The sequence below is a fragment of the Neolamprologus brichardi genome, chromosome 14 (assembly GCF_056152115.1).
Source record: "Neolamprologus brichardi isolate AB-2024 chromosome 14, ASM5615211v1, whole genome shotgun sequence".
NCBI lineage: Eukaryota > Metazoa > Chordata > Actinopteri > Cichliformes > Cichlidae > Neolamprologus > Neolamprologus brichardi.
In genome coordinates, this window is record NC_142117.1 from 35,256,767 (window position 1) to 35,283,303 (window position 26,537).

The 26,537-nt window shown below is 42.7% G+C and overlaps 1 protein-coding gene across 1 annotated transcript in view; it reads right to left on the minus strand.

The window, feature by feature from the left end:
* The window catches only part of map4k1 (mitogen-activated protein kinase kinase kinase kinase 1), a 45,714-nt gene that overhangs the window by 12,838 nt on the left and 6,339 nt on the right, over positions 1–26,537 (minus strand). Inside the window, exons 2-17 of the mRNA XM_087851234.1 lie at positions 15,957–16,014; positions 13,306–13,396; positions 13,156–13,220; positions 11,403–11,458; positions 9,437–9,484; positions 8,922–8,964; positions 8,507–8,579; positions 5,737–5,868; positions 3,669–3,731; positions 3,421–3,502; positions 2,986–3,102; positions 2,819–2,900; positions 2,128–2,180; positions 651–697; positions 518–562; positions 64–84 (exon numbers count right to left, since the gene is read on the minus strand). Of these exons, the coding sequence (XP_087707360.1) occupies positions 64–84; positions 518–562; positions 651–697; positions 2,128–2,180; positions 2,819–2,900; positions 2,986–3,102; positions 3,421–3,502; positions 3,669–3,731; positions 5,737–5,868; positions 8,507–8,579; positions 8,922–8,964; positions 9,437–9,484; positions 11,403–11,458; positions 13,156–13,220; positions 13,306–13,396; positions 15,957–16,014 (1,076 nt within the window). The remainder of the gene's footprint in view (positions 1–63; positions 85–517; positions 563–650; positions 698–2,127; positions 2,181–2,818; positions 2,901–2,985; positions 3,103–3,420; positions 3,503–3,668; positions 3,732–5,736; positions 5,869–8,506; positions 8,580–8,921; positions 8,965–9,436; positions 9,485–11,402; positions 11,459–13,155; positions 13,221–13,305; positions 13,397–15,956; positions 16,015–26,537) is intronic.

Consider the following 26,537-nt stretch of genomic DNA (forward strand, 5'->3'; position numbering starts at 1 on the left):
TCAGTCTGCTGCGTTAATGATGGGAATAAACTTCAGATTAATATGCGTGTGTTTACTGCTTACCCAGGAGGCTGTATCGTCGGGCTGAGGACAGACAAACAGAGACAGCGTCAGTGCAATTCACTGAAATCACTGATTACTGCATACAGAGACAAACACGGCTTTTCGGTCCACCTCCGCTGAAATATGGTTGTTTTTGAGATATATAGAAGTACGTACTGAGATTATTGGTGCTAATTGGTTAAAGTGAGAGAAGACAACCACAGCAAACTTGTGGAAGTCCTGCAAACCTACACTGGGTGACGAACGGCCGAAAGTCAAATTTTTCCCACATGACCTGGAGGAAGATACGACTGTTTGTACCGGCCGTCACACAGACAATAATCTGTCCACTGACGTCCATCTGTCTCTACCTCAGACTAATGTAAAAAGCTCTTTGCAGTCTTCTCTGCAGTGGAAACGCAGACAAACAACAGTCTGTTCTTTCTCACTTAGGAAACTGTGTGATGTCTCTTACATGTCCACATCATCATAGTCGTCGTCTGATTCTGAGTCCTGGTCCCTGCAACAGGAAAAGAGCAGACAGGTGCAACATTTGAATAACATACTGGCTTTAATGTGACTGTGGGACTGATGTGCGATCTGCATACCCTGGTGGGCTCTTGCTGCTGTCACTCAATCCCATCGATGGTCTTAACTGTAACAACAAAAAACAAACCAAAACCAGATTAGAAAGTGTGCAAATGTCCAGATGTGCAAAAACCAGGAGCTAAAATGGGAAACATGTTCAGTTCACAGATTATATGATCAACATTCTGCCTCTTCTCCAGGTGTAAATGATCAGTTCTCCTTGTAACTGAAAGATCTTTATATAAATACATATAAAGTATGTTTTTAACAATGTACACATGGATGTAGAACTTGTATGCATGCATATTCAGCACATATAATTAGGGCTGCTCAATTAATCGAATTTTAATCACGATTACGATCCGGGCTTTTAACGATCATTAAAAATGACTGAGCCGATTATTAGCCCCTCCCTCGTGCTTTACTCTCGCGCTGCTCCGTGTGGCAAATCGAGCGCACCTCTCTGCATTTCGAACACGTGTGAGCAGCGGTCCCCAACCTTTTTTGCGCCACGGACCGGTTTATGCCCGACAATATTTTCACGGACCGGCCTTTAAGGTGTCGCGGATAAATACAACAAAATAAAACTAGTACCAGTACCGAAAAAAAGAAAATTTATTCATAACACACGTGAAAAGACCCAGGAAAACCGAGTAAACGATAAAAACGAAAACAAAATAACGCTGAAAACTGATAAAAACCCTGAAAACTATACATTTCACACCTGAGCCTCAACTCTCGCGGCCCGATACCAAACGACTCACGGACCGGTACCGGCCCGAGGCCCGGGGGTTGGGGACTGCTGATTAAGAGGACCCGAGGGAAGCTCGGAAAGCTAAGCAGAAGTTATTTGGAAAAGAGAGGTAAAAAAAAACTTCAGTGGTGTGGAAACATTATGGGTTCGTGGAGTCAGACGTGGATCAAGTAGACACAGTGTGTAAACTTTGCTACAGTGTCGTAGCTGCACCACAGAGCAACACTGCAAAGTTCACTAAACATAGATGTTTACATTTTTCATTTATTTTTTATATTGCAAACATTTGCACTGTTATCAGTATTTACACACTATTTTATATTATTTTTGACAATCTTTAAAGTCATTGTTCTCAGCTGCATTTGAATAAAGCACCAAATCCGCACTTAAGCTTAAATTTCAAAACTTACATTTTAACTACTGATTTTATCTGTTTTGATTTTATATACTGTTTTGTTTGTTTGTTAATTAGTTAGTTTGTTTGCTTGTTTTAATCAATTTTAAATCATGCTTTTTATTTGTTTTTGTTTCTAATGTCTCTGTAAAGCACTTTGAATCACCTTGTTGTTGAATTGTGCTATACAAATAAACTTGCCTTGCCTATTCAATACATTGTTATTGTTAAATAAATATCGTCAAATAATCGAGATCTCAATTTCAGTGAAAATAATCGTGATTATCATTTTTGCCATAATCGAGCAGCCCTACATATAATGCACGTGTGCCCTCTAATATAAACTCACAGTTACAGTCGGTGAGTCGGTCTTCGTGGGTCTCTGAGTGTAGATCTGATTCACTGGGCAAAAACAAAAAACACAAGAATTTTTTTCCCTACAAAGAAACTTAAACATCATGAAGCAACAGGACTGAGACAGAGGATCAGTGAAACACTCTGTGGCCACAGCTAACAAGGCAAAGGCCAAGAAAATTAAACTATGAGAAGCACAAACATTCACACGTCGGCCAAAGATGTGTTTCAGGATCTGTGGGAACTTTTTATCAGAGGTCCAACTTAGAGGAGTTTTGATCCAAATCTGCATGATGACACTTTTGGAAGGATTCTTGACTCTTTTGAGATTTGTGGAAAATGGACATATGGTGTCATATCTTCATAAAGACACAGAATGATAAGAACAGGAAGAATCCAGGCATCTCATTTTTAAATTCTCAGGGAAATTTAAACCTAATCTGGATCCAGAGACACAGTTAATGCAGTGTGGGGGGGATTTTCAGCCTTGGTGGAGGTGCTGAGTCTTGGACTGCTCTTGCTTTTCTATGCACAGTATAACGTACCCAGCAATGTACTTCTTGTGAGTTGTAAATGTGCACATGTGTTTCTTTGTTTACCAAAGAGGAAATGATACCTGGAAGGGAATACTTGGGAACAAACGATAAAATAAAACATTTCAAAGTGAAATATATTTGTTTTCTTACAGCTTATGTCAGAGTTGGTTCTTCCCGCTCTGTTGTGTTTGTTGATGGACTGGATTCTCCTTAACGATCCAGGAACAATCACCTTAAATCACAGCAAAACATACGATTAACCCCAAAACATCCGAGGCAGAGACCGCCACACAGACAGAGAGCTCCATCAGTCTGACCTCCATCTCTTCATCGTCTGTGACCAGGCAGCTCTTCAGTTTCTCAGGGTGTCGGTACTTCTCCAGCAGGTCCAGGGTCAGCTCCTGGTTCAGGCACTGATGGGTCAGAAAGGTGTGCTGCAGAGAGCAGAGAGACAGACATCAGGCTAGCAGAAAAAAATGAGAAAGCAGGCGATTTTTTATGGTTTGAAACCTGCACCAGGTCTAACCACGTATGACACAGGAAGTAATCATGGTTGTGTGATGGAAAAATCAAGAGGGAGGGGCTCATTTGCATGTGTAAAGGGTGTAAAGCTAGTGTGTTGTGGCATCTTCCACAACACATTGTATGTTTTGAGACTTTTTAAGGCGCCGTAGACATCGTGTGATCAGCCTGATGCAGAAATAACCCAAAATGAACCCAAAGACAATCACGCGAGAGTGAGCGCTACTGACTGTGAGCATCTTGGTGGCGCTCGGTCTCTTCTTGGGGTTCCTCACCAGCATGGCCTTCACAAAGTTGTAAAAATTGGATGACCTGAAGACGGGAGACATGTGCGAGGTCAAGAAAATACAACACTCGCTGCACACGCAATATTTATAATGTTAATATAATGTTTAGCATACAACGATCCAAGGCAGCACCTGATGCTGACGAGCTGATTACATATAATGTTTCAGTAGTGCTGCAGGCTTTTAGTTACCATTTTGACTTGTCCTTCAGTTTAGGAGGCTGGTAGCCGCTCTTGGACATGAGAAACAGCACTCTACAGGAGGAAACAGAGCGCAGCATTAAAACGCACAGAATGACTTATGGTGTGTTTGTTTGAGTCAGCTGAGGGTGTGTGAGTAACCAGGTACATGTGGGTGGTGGAAACACTCGATGTTTTCTATGAATGTCAGCATGCGCACGCAGCACGCTCGGCTGTGTGTCCACATGCATGCCGATGTACCGAGAGGAAACATTTGAGGTGAGTGGCGACGTGTCACGTGCACGCATGTTTCCAGACATCTTGAGAAAGACCTGCAGAGCATTTTTATTGCACACACGTGCGATTGCAACAAGATAACAGCTCAATGCGTGAAATCCTCGGTGCGTCTTTTATGGAATATTTTTCGATACGCTCTGCCTGCAGGTAAGCGGCGAGCTCTGTGAGAAACCTGTAAGATGCGACTGATACGACTGCGCGATGATACGACTACAAACCCACGATGATGAGACGTGAACCGGTCTAGTGATTCGACTCGATGACTTCACATCTCTCACTCGCCTTAACAAAAAAAAAAAGCACCATGCCTTTATCTTTAACACCAGCGACTTCCTTTCAACTTGGACTTTTTCAGCTTCCTCTGCTTTGCAGGAGCCTGCAGCAGACATGCAGACAGCCTCCTCTTCTTCTTTTTTTAAAGCCTGCAACAATATTGCTTCTGGTGAAGTTCTCACCGATTAAATTGTTCTCTGAAAACTGTTTCTTACCCACAATGACAAGAGATATTTGGCCTTAATCTTTAGGAACAATGAGAAACATGTGAAGGCGTCTGTTTCAAAACGTGACATTAAACATACACCGAGTCTTTTACTGCAGTGTTGGACTGTTTCTGTGAGCTCTACTGAGTCTGAGGTTCAGAAGCAGCTCATAGTGAAGGATTTCCTCTCCGTCTAATGAGCGTGATCAATATTTATTTCCATTTAGTTTTGAATTTTTTTAATGAATATAGTTTAGTTTCAGTTAGTTTCACTTTGTTGTGTTAGTTTTTGTTGCTAGTTTAAATCTTTTTCTTATTATAATGTGTGTTGTGTATTTGTAAAATACACAACACACATTATAATAACACAAAGGTGAAATCTGAGAAGTTCAGAAGAAGAAGAAACACGGCAGCAGACTCTCGGTGACATTTAAGTCTCAGCAAACACCGAAGCCTCGTCAGGCTGGGCTGTTAAATGTGACCAAAACTGAGGACATTATTTCTATATTTTAATTTAATTCGAGTTTATTTTCAGTAATATTGTGGTTTGATTTCTTTTTAAAACTCTAGCTTTTGTTTTAATTTGAGTTATCGATGTGGACGTCTGCTAAAGGTCTTTTACACGTGGCTTTAGTACACTATGATAACCTCGGTGCTTGCAGGATCAGAAGGTTTGAAATTCAGAGACTTCTGGTGACTTCACAACTTTTCCCTGTTAGAAATATTCTCTCAAAGTCAGGCTGAAGCGATGCCGGTAACTTAAGTTTGCCAGCAGAACGAGGGTTCAGCCTTCAGGATGAAATAAGATCAGATATCTAACGCTGTCGATAGCAAATGGAAAAAATATTGCCTCTGCAGAAGCGTCTCTTCAAAGATCTGGTTAAGCAGGCGAGATGACGGCAACGTTTTAAGGCCTCAGCTGTAAGTGCAGAAGAGCAGAATTTGCATGAACTGACCTTTACATACAAACGTGTGCATCAGGTGAAAAACGAGGTTAGTTTAATTAAATTAAATAAAAGACAGAGTCAGCAGAATCAGTCGGACCCGTGATGGAATAATCGGAATAACGTCTCAAATTCCTATTCTGCTCACAGATCAGGGAGTCAGGAAAGGGACTTCCTGTGTGAAATATAAACATCTCCAGCACTGACCTGAAATATTGTTATGCTAGCAACAGGAAACATCCTTGATGTGGTTAAATAAATTAAAGATGGAGGCTGCAAGGCCTCATAGTGTGTCTGTGTGTGGGTACAGCAGTGTACACGTGCTCGGGCATGTGAGTCGTGTCTTTCGGTGTGCGTTTACCTCAGTGGGTGGACATCAAACATCGGAGGCTGCAGCTCTGCGAGCTCGATGGCTGTGATGCCCACAGACCAGATGTCACAAAGTTCATTGTACCCGCCTTTAATCTCCACAGCTGCGACCTCTGGGGCCATCCTGAGGACAGGAGGGATACAGCAGCAAGAGTTTTTAACACAAATACAAAACAAAGAGCGGGAAGAAGGCGGGACGGTGATACAGACAGACTGTCACTGTGTCAGGCTTACACTGCACACTTAATGAGAATATCTACCAAAATAATTAGTGAAGTGTCTTGCGGCTCCAGACGTTTGACGTGGGGGTCGAGTGAACCACATGGGTACACAGGTGGGTGTTTGCGGTTGTTAGAAGTTGCCTATGTAATTAGTAACTGCCATTACCACGAGGTCAGAACACCCACACGGCATAAAAACAACATTAAATCATCCAAGAACACTGCGGCGTTATAAAGGGCAAACGGTATAAAAGATTCTTGGCTAAAGCAGCATGAAGAAATGTCAGCGATATATGCCGTACGCTGTGCAGTGACTCAGTGTGGCCAGCCACAAGCTGTAGCGCCTTTTAATGGAACGTTAGACCGAGAGCTCAGAGCGGTCGGAAAGCAGAGAGGAGCGGAAACGCCGCAGCGAGACTAGCTCGAAAATCAGTAAATCAATTAACAATTAATCGTCACCGGTTAAATTCTCGATCGGACCTGAGCAGCGGCTGAGAAATGAAGCGTGTGCACGGCCATGCAGTTCCTCTGACGGCCACTGAAGGCTGGTTCCAGAAGCGAGCCGGTCCTCATAGACGAACATGTTCACAACCCGGGACAAAAAGCTGTGCCTCCGCAGACAGAAACCTTCTGCATTTTGCTTTACAGGCTCCTTGGCTGCTTGGCAGGTGTCCCAAATGAGTCACCTGTAGCCAATCACAGTTGGCCAGGCTTCACCTCACCTAATTGGTCACTGAACCGGATCTCGTCGCCATGTTTGTGCTGTTGCTTTTCTAATGCAGTGACCTGAATAATAACATAACTTGATGTGTCGTACAGACCATCCAAGAGGTTTGTGCTTTAGTGTTAGCAAATGAAACTGTGGTACTTTATCAGCCTGTTACTCAGCACTAATTAGAATAGAATAGAACAGAATAGAATGCCTTTTATTGTCATTATACACATGCACAATGACATACAGAGCATCTCCTACTCAGTGCAGACATGTGGGAAAAGAAAGGGGGTGAGGTGCAAAGTTCTGCAGCACTATACACATATGAACATGAAAATGTACAAATATAGAAATTGTGAAGAAAAAATTGTGTTAAATATTTACAGTCTGGGTTATTGCATGTAAATTAAGTTTTGCACAGTGGTGGTGGTAGTTGTGAGTCTGTGTATAGAGGGAAGACCTTGGGTTGGGGGGTGGAGCTGTGTTGTCAGTGCATGTGTGAGTTCAGGGTGTTTTGGGCTTTTGTGAAGAAACTATTCTTGAGTCTGTGGGTCTTTGTGCTGATGCACCAGGATGGAAGCTGTCCTTGATGATGTTTGTAGATCATGTAATAACAAATACCTGTGCTGTTGTACTCATACAGGTTATAAATGGAGCTTAATAGCTCTGGTTAAAGTCGTAGCACTCCACGCTGTCCAACTTGCCAACTCAGTGCACTGAGGCACGTAGACACGATTAACACGACCTGTTGAAGTTCAAGGTGATTTAAGTCAGTGGTCCCGAACCTTTGGGCCACGGACGGAGTCGTCTGGTACCGGGCTGCGAGAGTTGAGGCTCGGGTGTGAAATGTCTGGTTTTCAGGGTTTTTATCGTTATTTTTTATCGTTAACTCGGTTTCCCAGGGTCTGTTCCCATGTGTTATGAATAAATCTTCTTTTTTTTGGTACCGGAACTGGTTTTATTTTGTTGTATTTATCTGCAACACCTTATATATTTTCATGTGACACCGTGAAAATATTGTTGGACATATACCGGTCCGTGGTGGACCTCTGGATGTGCCACAGCTGCTTGTACCACACGGGCTGCTCTGAGTGTTTCACAAACGGACGATTTTCAGGGATTTTCCTGCACAACTATCTGCAGAGCTTACAGAGGAAGGGTCTAAAAATGAGAGCATTTCCAGTGGCATCAGCTCTCTGGGTAAAAATGCCAGAAGTCAGAAGAGAATGGGCAGGCTGCTTCGAGATGAAGGAAGACAAAAGTATAACTAAGATACGCAGAAGCAGATAGGCTGCAGCAGAAGACCACAACCACCAGGTGTGAATTTCCTGTTGTTAGCTACAGTTCACACTGGCTCACCAAAACTGAACATCAGAAGATCAGAAAAACGTCGCCTGAACTGATGAGTCTCAGTTTCTGTTGTAAACTTCAGATGGTCGGGACCCATCCTGCCAGGGTGCTGCTGCTCATGCTGTGGACGTCTTAGTAGCGTCTAAGCATCGTTTAAACACCACAGTCTACCTGACTATCTTAACGATAACAGTGTACCGACTTCTGATGGTAAACTGGTTTTTCGAACATGACATATTAGGTCACTGTACTCATGAGTCACCCGATCATCATGGACGTGCAGCCAACCAACCTGCAACTGTGCGATGCTATGATACTATGTGATTAAACTCTCAGGAATGTTTGCAGCACTCTGTTAGGACTAAGGCAGCTCTGACCCAGGTCTAGAAAAGTGTACCTAATAAAGTGGTGGGTGGTCTAAATGATCAGTTTTGTAGTGGAAAGGGATAAAAGCTGAACAACGAGAGTTTTGATCTTACCAATACGGCGTCCCGATGAAGGACATCCTGCGAGCGAGCGTGGCCGTGATCTGAGCTGAGATCCCAAAATCAGCTGCACAACAGAGGACAGTCAATGACAGTCAATCAAATCAATAAACGCCAAAATAACCACAAATTAAACACGTGTTCATATATTTCAGCGACTAAAACGAGACTCGCCAAGTTTATTTATTTCAGAGTTGCTGCGAAACGCTTCAAAAACTACGAGCGCAATCTCTGACACGTTTGTGCTTTCAGCAAATCAGGTGGAAATTCAGAGATCTAATTCATGATTTGGTTCTTCAGCAAACACGACAGGGGAGACGTCGTTGTGAGAACGTCTCTTTTTGCGGTGAATGAGTCATGCTAACCGTGCCGGTACAGTGCAAAGCAGACAGTGCAAACTTCCACCTACCCAACTTGACCTCGCCCTGATCGTTGAGGAGGATGTTGGCACCCTGAAAGGAAAAGAGGGCGAGATAAAACATCTTCTTCTATATATTTAAAAAAAGTCTTCTTTACCCACTCAGTGATCTTTAACTGAACCCACACAGGATGGAAATAAAAAAAACACGCACAAGATTCATTCAGCTTCATTTAAGAATGTATTTTTATAGCGTCTGTTCTGACTAATGCAGTTTATAGTTCCTAACTTTTGTTTGTTTGTTTTTTAACACGAAGAACTTTCTTTCAAATTACATCACTGAGCTGCTACGATTAAAATAATAATATATTTTTAGGACTACCATGAACCCAAATCTTAAGGACAACGTTGGCCTTGTTTACATCTTCTTCTCTGTCACCGCACTGACCCAGTTTTTCCAGTCTGCAAGCTTCATCTGCTGAGCTCTAACGTGCTCTCCCACAAAATAACAACATGGGGGGGAACAAAAAACAAAGAATAAAAATCTCACATCACATTTCGCTCACCTTAATATCTCTGTGGATTTTCCTCTCTGCATGCAGGTACTCCAGGCCCTGCACACACACACACACAACAAAATAAAAGCCTTTAATTTAACCTGATAACATTTACACTTGATAGACTCTGACGGGATTAAAAATTCCTCTAAATGCTCTAGTTTAACCATCACGAAACCACTGCTGCGTAAAAAGACCGGTGACACACTGTGTACAGTAGGACTGAAGTTACTGAAGTGTAGTTTCCTTTTTCACTGTTGCACTTTGGAGACAGCCTGTGCACTCATTTCACACACCTGTGACGTTTGTCTGGTTTAGGGGACGGTTTGTTTTATATCAATTATTTTGTAGCTCGTTGTCTACCTCGCAACGGTTGCACAGAGGCATCGTTTGTGCTTTAACATATGATTCAAAGGCCCCACAAGCGTGAAAACTGTGGATATCTGCATAATTTACCCGATGCCAGCAAACATTTTGATGTCTCTTCTCAACATTTAGAACAACAAGAAACTCGTGAAAATAAAAGTTGCTGTGAGGGAGGCCTGAACAGCTGATGTCTCAGTGAGAACAGAGGTCATACTGCTGCGTGTATGTGGGTTGGATGTCATGTGGTGGTCGACTCACAGTCATTCCACAACCCGATTAGTTGACAGTTATTTGCTTCCTGTATTTGGTGTGACTGACAGCATCTCTACGTTTGCGATGCAGTTTTTGCAGTCATACCGCGACCGGGTCTGACTGAACAAATGACGTCAATGCGTAATCCACGTCGGCTGGGACATCGCTCGACTTCCCATCATTTATTTTAATTTGTTCTGTTTTTACACAAGGCTTCATTCAGCTCGTCTTCTTAGCTGCGACAGTTAGATGGACATCCAAGTAGTGGAACTACCCTTTTTTTCCTTTCCAAACAACTCTTTAATTCTTTAATCAGCTTAACTGCTGCTGGCCGATGACCTTTACACAATAACACGATGCCTCGCAGCAGTTCAAACTCAGCCTGGACTTTTTCAGCTTTCTCCTGCCATTAAAACAGGAGAAGCTCTCTATGCATGTGTCACGGTCTGCGGAGACAGGCCGTGCGGTGGTGTGTGTGATGGACCCAGGTGCGTACACAAGTGAGTAGACGGGAGTGATCTTAACAGAAAGCGAGCCTTTATTATGGCTGAAGACAAAGTGTACAAACAAAGCAGGGATAGCGTGACTAAACTAGACGATAACTAAACTGGGAAAACGAATACTGTGACAAACTAAGAAGACTCAGAGACTATGATGATCACTGCAAAGACTGACCACAAAAACATGGAGGTGAGAACGCAGACGACGCAACACTGAACACAGCAAGACTGAGGACTAAATACACACATGAGGTGATCAGGGGAAGTGGAGACACATGAGGACACAGCTGACTAGAATGAAACATAATTACAGGGGAGAGTAAACTAAATGCAGTGAACAGAGAACACCAGACTCTTTCAAAATAAAACAGGAAACCCAGACACATGAAGATAAATCATGACATGAACTTAACATAACCACACAGACATGAAACATGACAGGTAGACGCACGAATCAGGGAGACTGAGTACAGGGGGAGATGACAGAAACAACTAAGAAATAAAGGACTAAATAGCCACCTAGAAATTAACTAGATCAAAAATGGATACAAAAATACATAAAACTCAAACACTGGGTCACACGACTCAGCCCATGACACATGTTGTGGGTTGCCAGGTTTGCCAGCTTCAGGCATATACAAGCTAAGCTGTGTCCCGTACCAGACGATGCATATATTTTCCTCAGAGAAACAGAAAATACGAGGCTGCTGGGAGATGGTCAGAAAACCCAGTAAACACAAGTATTTACAGGTATGACTACTTAATATTTTTATTTAGTAAATGCACGTCAGCACTAAAGAGGAACAAACTGTGTTTTTAGGAAACAGGAAACAGTAAATTTAAAAGAATGTGATTACCTGTAGCATCTCCCTGCAGATGTAGGCTATCTGTGGCTCGGACAGAGGACCCGTCACTGTGGAACATGATGCAGTTTTTAACATACAGATTCAAAACAGTCACAGAAAAGGGTTAATTTAGCAATCGTTTTTTATTCAAACGATTAAATTCAATTGAATTAAATTCAGGCTGCAGATTTAAAAAAAGATATTTCTGGTTTTCAGAACATTTCTGACCAGCTTCACTACAAATAAGCACAAAGACACATCTTAAAAAAGGAAATCACGATGCTCAGTGTAGGGAAACGATCTGAACTGTCGTTTCCTTTTAAGGTTTTTAATGCTTGCACAAAGACTTGTGCGCCGTTAATACCTGTGGATCTGTATTCAGCACTGTTTTGGCCTTTCGTGCAGAAATTTGTCCTCGTTAAGAAGCAGAATAAACCCAGCTGCCTGTGCAGGATGTCTGAACGCCTCGAGCTTTCACGCTCGTGGATCTTTTGTTGTAAATCAGCTATAACCCCGTTATAAATTGTGGTATTGTTAAGGCGGCCTCACACTCATATTTATAAAAAACTGCCCTCCTTAATCTTTTTAAAAGTGCTTTAAAAGGCGACTTTCAAGATGTCTACAGGTTTTCTAAACCTTCGTGTTTTCTTCGGTTGAATATTTTGGGTATAACTGGTTAAATATTCACATGTTATGTAAAGGATTGTACATGTCTGTGTGTCTCTGACACTGATGATGTTCAGACTGATTGTGAATAGCTTTCCATCAGCCTGATTTCTAGCTCGTTTCTTCCATAAATGCATGAAACAGACTAATACTTAATATTTAACACTTTTCTACTCTCACTTTAAGCCAAGCCACCTTTCCCCATTCACACTTCTCTTTATTCTCTGCCATAAAAAGCTTTGTACTCACTGCACACACACAAAATTGCCCAAAGACAATTGAAGAAATTGAACCTGTGACTTTTAACGTAGCATGAAATGCCCTCTAGCTCCTGAGCCACAACTGCTCATTACAAATAAATATTATCAGTATTTCAGGTTTATAATAAATGTAATCAGAATACAAAGACAAGCATCATGTTCGTGCTCGCAGCTCTGCTCTGCCCTCTGTGATGAATGAGTTATGGCTGTGGCTCAGGAGGCGGAGCTTATCTAGTCCACATGCTGCTCTTTGGGTCAGACTCTGGACCCTTTAGCTGTTTTCTAAAAGGTGCGTTGAAAGGCACTTCTTAGCATTAAGAGTGAATTACAAAATATTACTAAACACAGTTAATTTCAATATCATTTTTTTGATGTCAAACCCAGCTACTGCTGGTCCAACGTCCCAGTAAAGCTGGGTTCTCTAAGCACCAGTCAATTTTCCATCATCAGCTGAGAAAACCCCAGAAGGACAGAGTCTCTGCACGCTGTTTTCATTTTAAACTAAAGGTTCATGTGGCTGTGTTTGCTGGTTAAAGACTCAGATGTTTTACAGTTTTCACTGTTCGGCTGCTATCTGTCATTTACTGAAAGGGAAAATCACTGACACATGTGAACGAGAGTCTCACGCTGGCACAGTTTATATTCTTTTTTTGGAAAGCATGAAAGTGTGGGTGTGGGAAAAAAAGATCCTCTTCTGTCTCTTTTTCCACACAGAAAGGATTATTGGGTCCGTATCAATCCACTCGCACAGGCAGCGATTATATCAGTTATCTGACAGTCGGAGACACTTTTGCATCTTATCACGCTCTGGTGGGCCGACCTTGTGTCACATGACTCACCGTGGTAGATATCCTGGAGGGAGCCTCCGCCGCAGAACTCCATACAGATCCACAGTTTGTTAGCTCTGCAGACAGACAAGGAAGACCTGTGCGTTAACTCCGAGGTTAAGAAAACAGGAGGGAGGAAGGAACGAGAAACAGGGATCTCACCGAATGTAGCTGCCATAATATGCCACGATGTTGCGGTGCTTGCAGCTCTTTACGATGATGATTTCCTGCTGGATGATAGAAAAATCGTCCTCTGTGGGGTGAGACACAGAAGACACGTCTTTATTATCATCACCACCGCGTTAGACGCAAACAGAGGTGCAGTCGGAGGGCACGTTTCATGTATTTTCACAGCCCTAATAGCACATTTTGGTTTATAAGTCACGCTATTGGGGCTGGATCTGCCTTTATATTGTGCAAAACTGGCTGCAGGTGCATCATGTTTTGACCAATATAAAACATAAAAAATAAAGGGACTTGTTTTCTGCGTGTGTTATGTTGCTTTTTGTACTGTTTTCATTTGCCTGTGTTTTAAACCTCTTGCAAATCCTTTCCCTCTGTTTTTCGTTCAATATTTTTCATTTAAATTTAAATTTTTAAGCTGATACACTTAAATAATCAGTCTCATTTTTGCAGGTCAGACTAATCAGACATGATTTCCATCCGTTTGATGGAAAATAATGAGGATGATCATACTGCTGCCTTCTTTGGTCGCTGGTAGAATCTAACAGTTTCCTGCCTCTGTATGTGTGATTTATGTGTTTGTTCCAACTGTTGCTCCAACGATTTTGTAAAATTAAACCTCCCTAATCAAAATTCAATGATGACTGAACGCAGTAATTGCACTGCATTAAAAACAAATTCAAGATCTTTGACCACAGACGACATAAAACATCTACAGCCCAGCAAAGATGGCTAAAACGCTGATGTCATCTCTGTGGTCCAAACTTGTCATAGTGCAACTGCAAAAACTGAAACGTACCAGGTCTTTTACAGAAAGCCTTAAAAAAGGCATCTGAACAAACCACAAAACAATTGTGGAACAATTTCGTTTGGAACAACAACCACAGCACAAACATCTCATGCTGTCAACACGGGGGTGGAGGGCTGATGATTCGGGCTTGTTTACGCCCACATGACTTGGTCACCTTGCAGTGAACCGTGAACTCCTTTCTATAGCAAAGTATTGGTAGCTGTCTGACAGCTAAAGCCCGGCCAAAATTGGGTCATACAACAAGAGAGCGACCTCAATCTACAACAGAACGGCTGAAAATCAAAAGAATGAAAGTGCTGGAGTTAGCGCTGCCACGATTAGTCGACTAGTCACGATTACGTCGACTGTCAAAATCGTCGACGACTGATTTAATAGTCGACGTGTCGTTTGAAGCTTTGTAAGATCACAAAAGACGCAGGAATAAGTAGTAGGATTTAAGAGTGTAATAACGGACTGAAACAGAAGATGGCAGCACTGCATGTACAAGGATGCCAGCTGCCGTTAAACCCCGAAGAAGAAGAAGCTGTGTCCAAATTCAGGAACTGCATCCTCCTGTGCCTGCATTTGTAGGCCGATTACGTTACAGCGACACGACGAAGACTGTCCAAATTCGAAGACTCCGACAAATGCGCCCTTCATTTCCCCAGATTTGAAGGATGGGTCGGGTGTATCCTTCGTGGCCCAACCTATCCCAGAATTCATAGCGCAGCCCAGCTCAGTTTCCAACAATGGCGGCAGCTAGTTAGTTTTAATATTACTCTTATTATTCTTTCTGGGTCACAAAATAAACGTGTAACATATTTTCAAACTGTGTAAACCTCAAATATCTGCTCAGTTTATCAAGACACCACATGTCTGTGAAGGTTCTCAGTCATCCAGGTCATCGTTGTTGCTAGAAGACGTTTCACCTCTCATCCGAGAAGCTTCTTCAGTTCTAAGGTCAAATGGCGGAGAGTCCCAGATTTAGACACCACATATTTTCAAAAGCGCTCCAACGTTTTCGGAGACCTCTGTTACCCACTAGCTCGATAGCTAGCCGGGGTTCAAGGCTCGAGAATGTACTCCGGTGTCCTGTTATATTTTAGATAGCAAGGAGTTTATTAAACTCCACCGAGACAATCTGCAAATTTCATTAAAATTTAATAAACTATCATCTTGTCTTTATTTTTAGTTAGCACATACTTTAAACACTTAAAGCTGTAAGCTAATGATAGTTATATAAGAGCAGATGCTGCTGGTGCAATAAGCTGTACGTTTTACGTCCAATGGATGATGATCTGATTAGGTGACTAATTGCAAAAATAATCGGTGACTAGTCGACTATCAAAATAATAGCTTGTGGCAGACTGAGCTGCAATGCTCCGGTCGAAGTCCAGACCTCAGCGACTGAAATGCTGCGGTGGGGCCTTCAGAGAGCCGTGCATAAATGAATGTCTGCAAACTTCAATGTCATGAAGCAAGTCTACTCAGTTTTTCATATGACTGCTGAAACATCCCAATTCTGTCTTATTTGTTGCATGACAAACTCAACCTATTTGTACTGTTAGAGCCTCTGTGTGTGTCGGCACCTGATGCCAGTATTAAAAACCTTGTGATGCAGACGTGTGAGTGGGACTTGGGCAGCTCAGTAGGAGAGCGTGCCGAAGGAAGGGTTCGTAAGTTTAAGTCCCCCTGCAGATCACTGGACCTCGAGCCAACACTGAGGTAACAGCTCGACGTCGTCTCAACTTTCACACTTCAACGTGAACACGAAGAATCACAAGAATTAAAAGATGATAAAAATCAAGCAATAGTTTGAAGATTGAGGTAAATCTCTCACCTGGCTCCATCTTGATAACTTTGATAGCTGTCAGCTCTCCATTCTGCTTGTTCCGTGCCTGAAAACATAAAAAAGACAGATAATTTTATTTTTAATAATGTAGCGCATCAGTCACTTATTAGATCTCAACTTTTGGTGGGTTTCTTTTGCTTTTGTTGTTTTCTTGTGTGCCAGTAGAAGCTTAATTTGCATTTTTGCTGTCCAGATCAGTGGAGTGCAAGATACAGCCCACTGCACAAAGCTGTGGCATTAAACACTCACACACACTCACACACACACACACACACACACACACACACACACACACACACAGACATATGATGACCTTTAAAAGTGTGATCCCAGAAGGTGTCACTTCTCTTTGCGCACTTATTTATAAAAGAACTATATAAAAAACGCTCTCACACGCACAAACATTTCCTCCGAGTTGAAGCTTGTGCGCTACATTCTCACACACGGTAAAAGCCGTACCGAGAAATAAAAACGGCACAATTATTTTTGTCCAACCGCTGCGATCGATCTAGGCGCATTGTTCCTTTGGCTGGCAGAGACGATTAAAGCTCATGAGGGTGATCGCACACATCATGTGACATGAGACAAACAGCACCACTCAGAAAGTCTAGCCTTGTAATGATGAAGTCTAAAAAGAAACTGAGTGAGGTTTAATCGCTTCACAGCTTGAGTTGTGCGTCACAGTCACACACGCACACAGACTTCACACGGTCAAGTAAAGTCAAGTGAAATTTACTCACAAGCACATTTAAAACCAACAAACTGGTGAAGAATGTGTAGTTTGGTCATTAAAATAAAATCACCAAGAAGGAAATTCGTGCGAAAGCAGTAAAAGCAAAGGTCTCAAAGGTCTTCAGTGCTGATGAGGACCTGATAGCAAAGACCAACGTCAGGACCTCGGTACACACAGTATCAGCAGACCTCAGTGATCATGTGGGAGTATGAGGTTAAAATAAATGTGCGAGGAAGGGCACGCCATTCTCACAATAACTTACTGATAAAAATAAACTCACAAAAGCAGGTCGAACACTGTTACACGCTAAATGCAAAAACACGGTGAGGAAAGACGAAGGCCAGCAAATCATCTCGCAGCAGCAGCAGCAGAGCTGTAATTTTTGAGTTGGTCTGAGCAGGTCTCGATCCCAGACCTGCCAGATAGCAGACAGAGACAGAGACACTGCTCCATAACGAACACGAGGCATCGAGGACGAATTAATGTTTCACAGCTGTCTCACGTTTTAAAGGTTTTTGTTATTTTTTTTAACCAAAAGCAACACTAGGTGTTCAGTTTTATTTGTCATATGCAAGTTAGCACAGGGTCAACATTGCAATGAAATGTGTTTGCCGAGCAGCAGTCACTCAGCAGCATGATACAGAAAAAAATGATACAGAAAATATAATAAAATAAAATATAAAAATATAAAAATAGTAAGGAGCTAAATATTAGAGAGACATGGTGAAAGAGAAAAGATGACTAAATATATATGTATCTATAAATATAAATATATGTACACTAGTGATTAAATAAGAAAATCTTGAAAAGAAATATGACGGGAGCGTAGATGGGATATTGCACAGGAATGAGCAGCAGAAAATTACAGTATTGCACTTTAAATATAAATATCAATGACAATAAAGTGAAGTGACCAGTGCAGATTAAACAGAGTACTTGTGAAGCTGCAGCTTCTGAGTGCTGTGTTGTGTGTGTTTAAGTGTTGTGGTTGAGGTGTCGTATGGCTTGGTGGTAAAAACTGTTTTTAAGTCTTGTAGTCCGAGCAGACAGACTCCTGTAACGTCTGCCAGATGGTAACAAGGAGAACTTGTTCATGTTGGTCATCTCCATGGTAACCAAATTTTAGACAGATATCATGTTTATCATTGTAAATCTTCTTCATTTTAACAGAGACTTTAAGACTTATGAAACATTTTTGGCTTAAATAAATCCTTGTATTTAGTACAGACACAACTAGTTAACAGTTAAGCTTTAGCATTAACTGCACTAGAAACATCACCGAGTTATTTATACTGTATTAACCTCTTAAGCCCCAAGCCTAACTGATCTCCTGCCCTTTGCCCCCGTATCAGGGGGCGTTGGGGTTAACTGTTGAGACTAATCACTAGTCAGAGCTGCAAGCCCGATACGTGTGAAGGGAAGTTGTACATAAGCAAGGCACCGAAAACTGCAGGTGCTACTTTGGCTGGATGGTTCTTATATATCATACAGAATATAGAAACAACCTTTAACCCTGTCTGTGAGATATTTTCCCGTAAAGGTTTCAAAAAAGGAAAAGGGACCACAAAAGTGGTCACCTACAGCAGATCAGTTACAGAGGGGGAGCTTAGCAAGAGGCAAAAATCCACAAACAGATGCTGTAATACACAAGGAAACAAAAACCCATGAGGGGTAACGCAAAGGAAGTAGGAAATGTGCAGAGACAAGGCGATGTGGGAGGGAAACAGGTGAGTGTGTATCACAGCAGCGTGATTAACTGACTGGAACAGGTGTGATAGAAAAACCACAGGGGACACTGACTGTGACAGAAAAGACATCTGAAACCTGACGAGGAGTAACCGATGAAGTCACATTTAAGGCCCACTTATAGAACAAAATGACCTGGTTTGCATCAGAGGTTAGCGAGGGTGTTCTCTGTAAAACCTGGAGACTATCAAACCACGTCTTTATTGATCTATACTGAGGTGTGAAGACTCATCATTACGGGTACAGAGTGTCAAATGTTGTCTTCTTAATTAGACTTAATTATTCAGGAAACAAAGGAAACAAGTCCACAGCGCACGCTCACCTGGACGAGCGGCGGCGGCGAGCAAAGATGGAGAAAAACACGGTGATCAGGTAGATAACTCAGGAGTAACTTCCTTTTTTCAGTGGTTACAGGCGCAGAGATGATTTTACACATATTGAACATCAAAGTTGAGATGTGACAGCTGCCCACACTCACTGCACTCAGAGGAAGAGAAACAGTCATAAGTGTAGTCGGTCAGCGAGGGCATGACAGCCTGCACACGTGTGACACGGAAAACTCCGCTGCCTCAGAGAGGCAGGTTCAAAAAGCAACGACACGGTGACAAATGGGTTTTTCAACCACTCCTCTGTCCGAGGTACAAAGTGTTCACAAAGTGATGTCAAAATGACGGTAGTTTAACCCCCTCCAACCATCCTCCGTCAGCCCGCGAGCACAGCGCTACACTAGCAGCACACTAACTGCCACGTTATGTCATCCGTGTCCTTCACACTCATCTTGCTACTGAGTCGTTATAACAAAACCACTGTTTACAAAGCAGTTCGTGGCATTAGAACAACATCATTAGCATTTTAAGAGCAGGCATGTTTAAGATGCTAATCAAACGAGAAGAACGCAAGAAGCCAAAACGGCGGCCACCTCCGCCTTGCTAGGCGCAAAAATTCAATTTGTCGGAAAATTAACGCCATCGGCAAAAACAACGATGGAAGTCGACACTTTGCAGTTGGAGGTAAATTTAACGTTGGCGGTAGGCGGTCTGCGCCTCTGAGATTGATACTGAAATGGCACAGTGGAAAGTCTGGGTGTTGTAGTCGCAGTGGGAGGGTGGTCACAAACAACTGACGACTTCATTTGCATTAAGGGGTTTCCTTTTTTTAGCCATGACCGACCTATAAATCCATCCTTTCACAAACTCAAAAGGTAAAAGAACGATCGCTGTGTCGAGTTTACCTGCTGAGATTAAACTGTGTACAGTGAATTTAACACACTGCATCACAGCGGAGACATTGTTATCCCACCCCCGCGCCTCCAACGGCCAAACACTGACAACGGTTTAGGAGATCACTGAAGCACAAACTAAAGTTTAATCAAACTGGAGTTCAACTAGAGCACAGGTAGTTTTCAGCTGCTTGCGAAATCTTTCCTCAGAGCCGCGGTTGGAGAACTGTGAAGCTCCGAGGAGCAGCACCTACATCCTCATGGCATAAAAAATAAATAAAGACTTTTATTTTCACGGGCACAGCTTTGTCTAAGAGAGCTCATGCATTTATTCTAAGAGACTGTGATAATGTGAGATGCTCGTGCAGCTCTGCTAACCTTGGCTCGTGCTCCAGTTTTTTCTTTACTGCACTCCCTCTCAGCACCTTTGCTCCACATTTTTCTGCTGCACAGCCACATGTGATGACAGCTGCAGTTTTTTTCTGGTCACTTGACTATCTTGAGAATGTTTCTCTGAACAGTTAATCTCCTCGATCTCTGCTAACCAGCCAGCCTCAGCCCTGACTGTTGAGTTTCTGTCGGGTTGGTGCAGTGGCGGTCCTCGATATCATCGAGCTCCACCGCCTTCACTGCAGCTGGCGAGGTTAGGCCTTTTGCTCTCCTGGTGGTTCCATCAGAGGCAGAGGTCCAGCCTGACCCCGGGGAGTCATGTGAACCTGGGCTTAGCTAGCTGGGGCTGCAGAGCAGAACACTACCTTCTTCGCCAGCTGCAATCTAAAGCGGCGTACACACAGGAAGACACCAGCAACCAGAGACCACAGAATGTCAATGAAATTCAGCAATATGCAACAACAACAGGCTTGTGACGCAAACCGGGTGGTCCCGAGTTAAGCTTTGAGGTGGATGACCAACCACCTGCTCTGAAAACAAAGCATGATGAGCTACTGTCTTACAAGGTGGAGGAGAAAGTGTGCAAGCTGGCTTCTTTCTTCATTGAACATGAAGAAATGAATCTAAACATTTGGGAAACCCTGCATCAGGTTCAAAGCAGGCAGCTGAGCTGATCTTCAGCTGAGTAACGAGTTACCCTGTGGTCTGTTCACATTTGCCTCTGATCAGATACAGCAGACCAGTATGTAGAAGAAAACAAAAACAGTATTGCTGAGAGAAGTTATTCTGCACTAAGACTGGAGACCTGCCCAAGGTGTTTCCACCTTCCAGACCTATGAGAGCTGGGAAACGCTCCAGCACCCAGAAAACCGAATTCAAATTGAATTAAAAAGACAAAAAGAGCGCAAACACAGTCAAGAGACTCCAGTTAGCGCAGGTGAAGCTACCGGACAATGGGAAGCTAGTAATGTTGGCAGATCTGCATGCTCCTCACTCTAAGCCTTATCAGATTAACTCCAGGACGGTTAACAAAAAACTTCAGTTGCTATAAAGGTGGAAACTAACCACAGACAGGTCCTGGACACATTTATTTCTACTGTAAAGATTTATATTTTAATGTGGGATTGACTGGTTTGTAGGGGTGCAACGATACAAAAAATTCACAGTTCGGTTCGGTTTGGTACTTTGGTGTCACGGTTCAATATTTTTTCGATACAAAAAAATGTTCATGCCTTTTTAATTTGTCATTTATTAAAATTATAAATATATATTTTAACTCAAAAGTACAGTTTTTAAATTTAATGTTGCTGAAACAACAAAGTAATAAAGAAAATAAATCTATCTGATAGAGAAATCACTCATCTTTGGAAAATAGAGTTTATTACAGAGAAATGTCTCTTTCCAAAATAAAAGCTCTACTATACGCTTCTTCTGGGCTATATTCTCAGCAGCATATTAAACATATCAGGTCCCCATAAGGAGAATCATGTGCTAATGGCTGTCTAAATGACTCGGGTAAAGTTTGTAGCATGCGTGCTTGTTGTTTTTGTCTGCTTCCACTTGTCTTTGCACTAGGATGATGTCGGAGTAAATGTGCAGTCATATTCGTTGTGTTCCCACTAGTGCTGTCAGCGTTAATCTGAAATGACGTTAACACCACAACACGGCAAATCTCCGTTAACGAGCTACCGCGGATCGCCCCGTGCGTGGGGCTGGACGGCCAACACGTTAATAAGCTAACTGCGCTAACACACTTGTTCCCACCCATGTAATTGAGCATTGCGTGGCACATCCAGCTTACTGTTTTACTTTGGTCCATGATGTGCTTACCTTCAGGGTCATATGTCACATGAAAACCAAAATAGTTCCAAACGCCAGATCTGAATGAGGGTGGGGGAGGTTCAATGAAAGCTTAACTTCTGTCTGTTAGCTTGCCCTGCGCTCAGTGAATCTGCGTTCGACTACTCCGCCTAGGCTGCACTGTCGAGCGCAGATCCACTGAGCGCTCAACACAGAGCATCATCAGAAGGAAAGTTGATAAAATAAATTAAACATTTTGTTTTGTTCATACATATGCGTACCGAACCGAAAGCACTGTATCGAACGGTTCAATATCGATGCACCCCTACTGGTTTGGAACAAGCCTCAAGCTGCCATCAGAGGAAGTCCAGTTTGAGAGTTACTTTCAAAAAAATAAAATGAATGAGTTCAATTTGAATAGGCTTAAATCTGGCCCGTCCTCCAGCTGGATAGCTGTTTTTGCTGGACGCTCAGTTTACTCTGCTGGGCCATTTGTCTGTTTTGTTTCAACTGCGGTCTCTAACATGAAACTGTCATAAAAATCCCTTCACTGTGCATCACAGGGCCGATGTCCAAAACGTCAGCACTGAAACTGCGTTGCTTGTGTACCTAAAGAGGCCGTGCAGAGCTTCGGTATCTGTCTGATGATGATTTGTGAGTTGCTTCTCGGAAAGTTTAGTCACTCTTATCGTTAGGGACGAGATAAAAACGTACCTGTGCGGTACCTTTTTGGACTATCTTGCACAGCATTTCTGGGTAAAACTGAGCAATACAAAGCTTTCACTTCACAGTAGAGAGTTTCTAACTCTCTACTGAGAAAAGCAAAGGTCTGATCGCACAACGGCTGAGCTTACACGAGCAGTACAGTCAAACAAAAGCAATCAGAGTCTGAAAGCTGAGGCAAGAAAAACAACAGCGACAATGGAAACTCCGTTCAATCACTGTGTGAGAGAGACACACAGCAGAGGTCACTGAGAGGAAAGACACCCTGTGCAGTAAACAAACAAACACACAGAGGAAGCTGTGGACCTTCCACAGAAACATTTCCACTTTGAAGTGTGTGCCGCAGAGGGGTGTTTCCTCTCGCTGACCTCTGTGATGATGACACTCTAAGCATCCTCATACTCTGCTTTCCTACAGTCTCGAGACAAGGAACGAGCTGAAGGGAAACAAGAAGTCTGTTGTCCCTGAAAGCAGCCGGATATAAACCCAGCTGTAATCTTAACCATATCTTACTTAAACATATCTAACTTTGAGCAGCCCCATAACACCCAGCACAGACATAAATAAATATATAAACACCTACACTGGTTATTAAACATATTATTAGTCATACTCTGTCTTACGGCTAAAGATAAGAAATCTCTGTCAGTCTCATCTCTCCGTGCTTCCTCTCCACAGACCGGATGGATGTGTCCGCATCTCATTCTTAAAACTAAAAAACACACCTGGCAGTTCTGAGAAGCGGTCAGAGAAGATGCTAAAGCTAAACTCGGGATTTTTGCACGACGGCCTGCGAATCATTTTGACCCGCTGTGTTGAGCTAATGGTCGATTTTGAGCAGCGATAATAGAGCAAACATGGCTGACGAGGCAGGACCAACGCCGCAGCGTCCGTAGTGCGTTGGCGCACATGCCAAAGACTTTGAGCGTAGGCGGCCTCCTCCCTCTCACTTTCTCTCAGCAGGGCATACAACGACTACCGGCTCCTCGACGCAAAACGTCACACAGATCATTGCGAGGGATGGAAAAAGGAAGGGTGGAGGAGGGACGGAGCTGAAACGCAAACACCAGCCAGAAACGAGGGCAGTCAAAAAGCACACGAGCTAAAACGCACACCTGTGTGTACGGTCGGAGCTCAAGCTCAGTCTTGAGACTTGAATATTTGAGCTGCTTTAGTCCCTTTTGATAATTTCTTTAAATTTAGCGTAACCTCGTGGTTATTTATGCCTCGACCTAAACATTTTGATACAGTCTGATTGGCGAAGCTCTTAAAAACTCAGAGGTTATCTCTAATCTGAATAAATTTAATCCCAGACAGACTATAAAATCAACAGTAGAAGAACTTCAGGGAAACAAATCATCTGCATAGGGGTTTTCACAGTTTTTGAATAATGTGTCCAGGTACGGGATAAAGGTGTGTTTGAAATATACGGAATGTGGAGATTTGTTCTAACTTAAGGTCGATCGTGTTCTCGACTCCTCAGACGGTCTATGGTTCGATCCCCTGATCCTCCAGTCTGCATGTCGGCCAACACACCGTCCCTGATGCATCCGTCAGTTCATGAGTGTAAAAAGACTTAAAGTGTATTTTGGTTCTTCTAGACAAGCAGCAGCATTTTGAACTTTGTTCCGTGACTCACTGCAGATGCTGTGAGTCATTGTGGGGGAATGTGCATTTCTAAGTCTTTTTCAGAATAAAATGATGCCTCCAGATTACGTCAGAAAGGACTTTTGCAATACTTCAGTCTCCTGAAAATATCCTCTTCTTCTTCCAGCATGGCAGCAAGCTCAACGTTCAGACACGAGAAACACAAGAAAGCCTGAAGCTGATCATTTATCATCTTATTTTGATGTTGGTCAGTTATCAAATAAGCCAAACACACACACACACACACACACACACACACACACACACACACACACACACACACACACACGTGTGCATGCAGGTATTTGGCATAATTTGTCTGAATTTCTCAGCATCATAAAAATGATCTCTCTTCCTCTTTTTGGGGTTAAAGATAAATCCAAGCCAACCAAAAATTCAAGCACATTTCATTGTAAAGCACACACCGACACCGACACACACACACACACACCGACACACACACACAGACAAAACCACACTGTTTCTGACACAGTTAACTCGGCTCTGCAGGCAGATTTTGTATGTAGTCTGCTGCTCGTTTGTCTCACTTCTTCTTTTTGTGCCTGAGGTTGCACACACACCAGGTGCAGCCCGCAGCTTCCCGCAGCTTCTGTGAGGCTATGAGCATGAAACTAGAGTTGCAAGATGTTGAATAGCAACCCTAAAGTGCAGCTTAGTAGCACAAGCCACATCAGATAAGGAGACTCGGGGTTTTTACTGTAAGAGGAGGAAGATCCTGACATGATGAGGTGCAAACCTGCAGCCAGCTCAGTTAACTTTGAGTCACTTCCCAAGCCAGAGAAAACCAAGTCTCAGCAAAGTTTCTCCTCCGCTGTGCAGGAAACATCACTGCAACAGAAGACTGATTTTTAACTTAAATGCACGGGAAGGAAATAGTTTTTAGTCACCAGCTACAGAGGAAAATGATTTGAATTTCACGAGCAGCTTTAAAGTCCCCACGATCGAGTGTGAGAACAAACGCTGAAAGGAAGTGACCACCTAAGAGTAAAACCAGCACATCAGATCATATCTGCACTCAAAGAGGGTTTGTTTTTATACTTAACAATGCTCAGAACACCTCAGCACCGAGAGTGGTCAGTAAAGACACGTCACATCCATCCAGGGCTATGTCAAGGCATCTCAAACTGAGGGGCAGGGCCCACCGGTGGGTCACGGAGTCACTGCAGAGGGGCGTGAATGACCAGGGAGGAAATATGAGCTGCTTTTTAAATTAAACAAATAGGAGTTTGCTCATCACACAGTGCTGACACTTATTTCACCAAAATGTCACTTGCTGACAGTGATTACACTTTTGTCAACTTCTGGAGGAAAAAGCTGAATTACTGCGTCATTCAACATCTAATCCACACTCCTATCATCATATTCGTGCCCTAAACGTGGATGAGTCAACAAAGGTGATAAAATAAAGGTTACGCCATTAGAGGTGATAAACTTAAATGTCAACAGTTGCTCACATTTTGAAAAATAAGAGACTTTCAGAAATGTTAGGTTTCACTCAACCTTTAGGCTCATACTACAAACAGGACAGTAAAGACAAAGAGAGGCTGGTGGAAAGTGAAGGAGTGAGTAAAATTATAGAAAATGTCTCCAAAGAGAGCTTTAATAAGAGAAAATTCGCCGTTTGCGACTGACAGGCGTCTATTTCTGAAACTAAAAGTGTTGAATGAAACCTGAAGAAGTCACAGTCACGTGACCACAGCGAGTGGTATCGCACTTCAAAGGATTTTTCCACTAAACAAGTCACATATATAAAAAAAATAATGTGTGTGTATATATATATATAACAGAACTTCATAAACACTCACATTACTGAAAACAAAAAACATCCGCTACATCACCACAAACTCTTCCACTGTGCAGATCTCCAGATGATGACTGCTGCTGATTTTCATGCTCTTCCAGCTAACTGCCAGGCTTTATTTAAACCACGTGATGATCCTAGCTTTCCATCAGGCCATCAGCATGTTGGTTTATCATCATCATCTTTATTTATGAGATGATGTTTAAGGCTAAATACTTATAAAGCTAACTGCATCAACATCAGCTTCAGCTTCTTGGTCCTAAGCGTTGGCAGCGATGACAATGAGTTTGCAATTTAAGTAACTTTTGGATTAGCTTAAGTCTACTGGCTTTAACAGCTGGAGCTGAAATTTAGTTCGTCTTAAATCGGATCCTTTAAAGAGTTTTGAGGACATGAAGCATGCTTTCATGTCTGCTTATAACAGGACCTGTGAAAGCAGCTACTGTAAGCTCAGGTATGGACCAGTCTGTGTCTCCAACAAACTGGTGA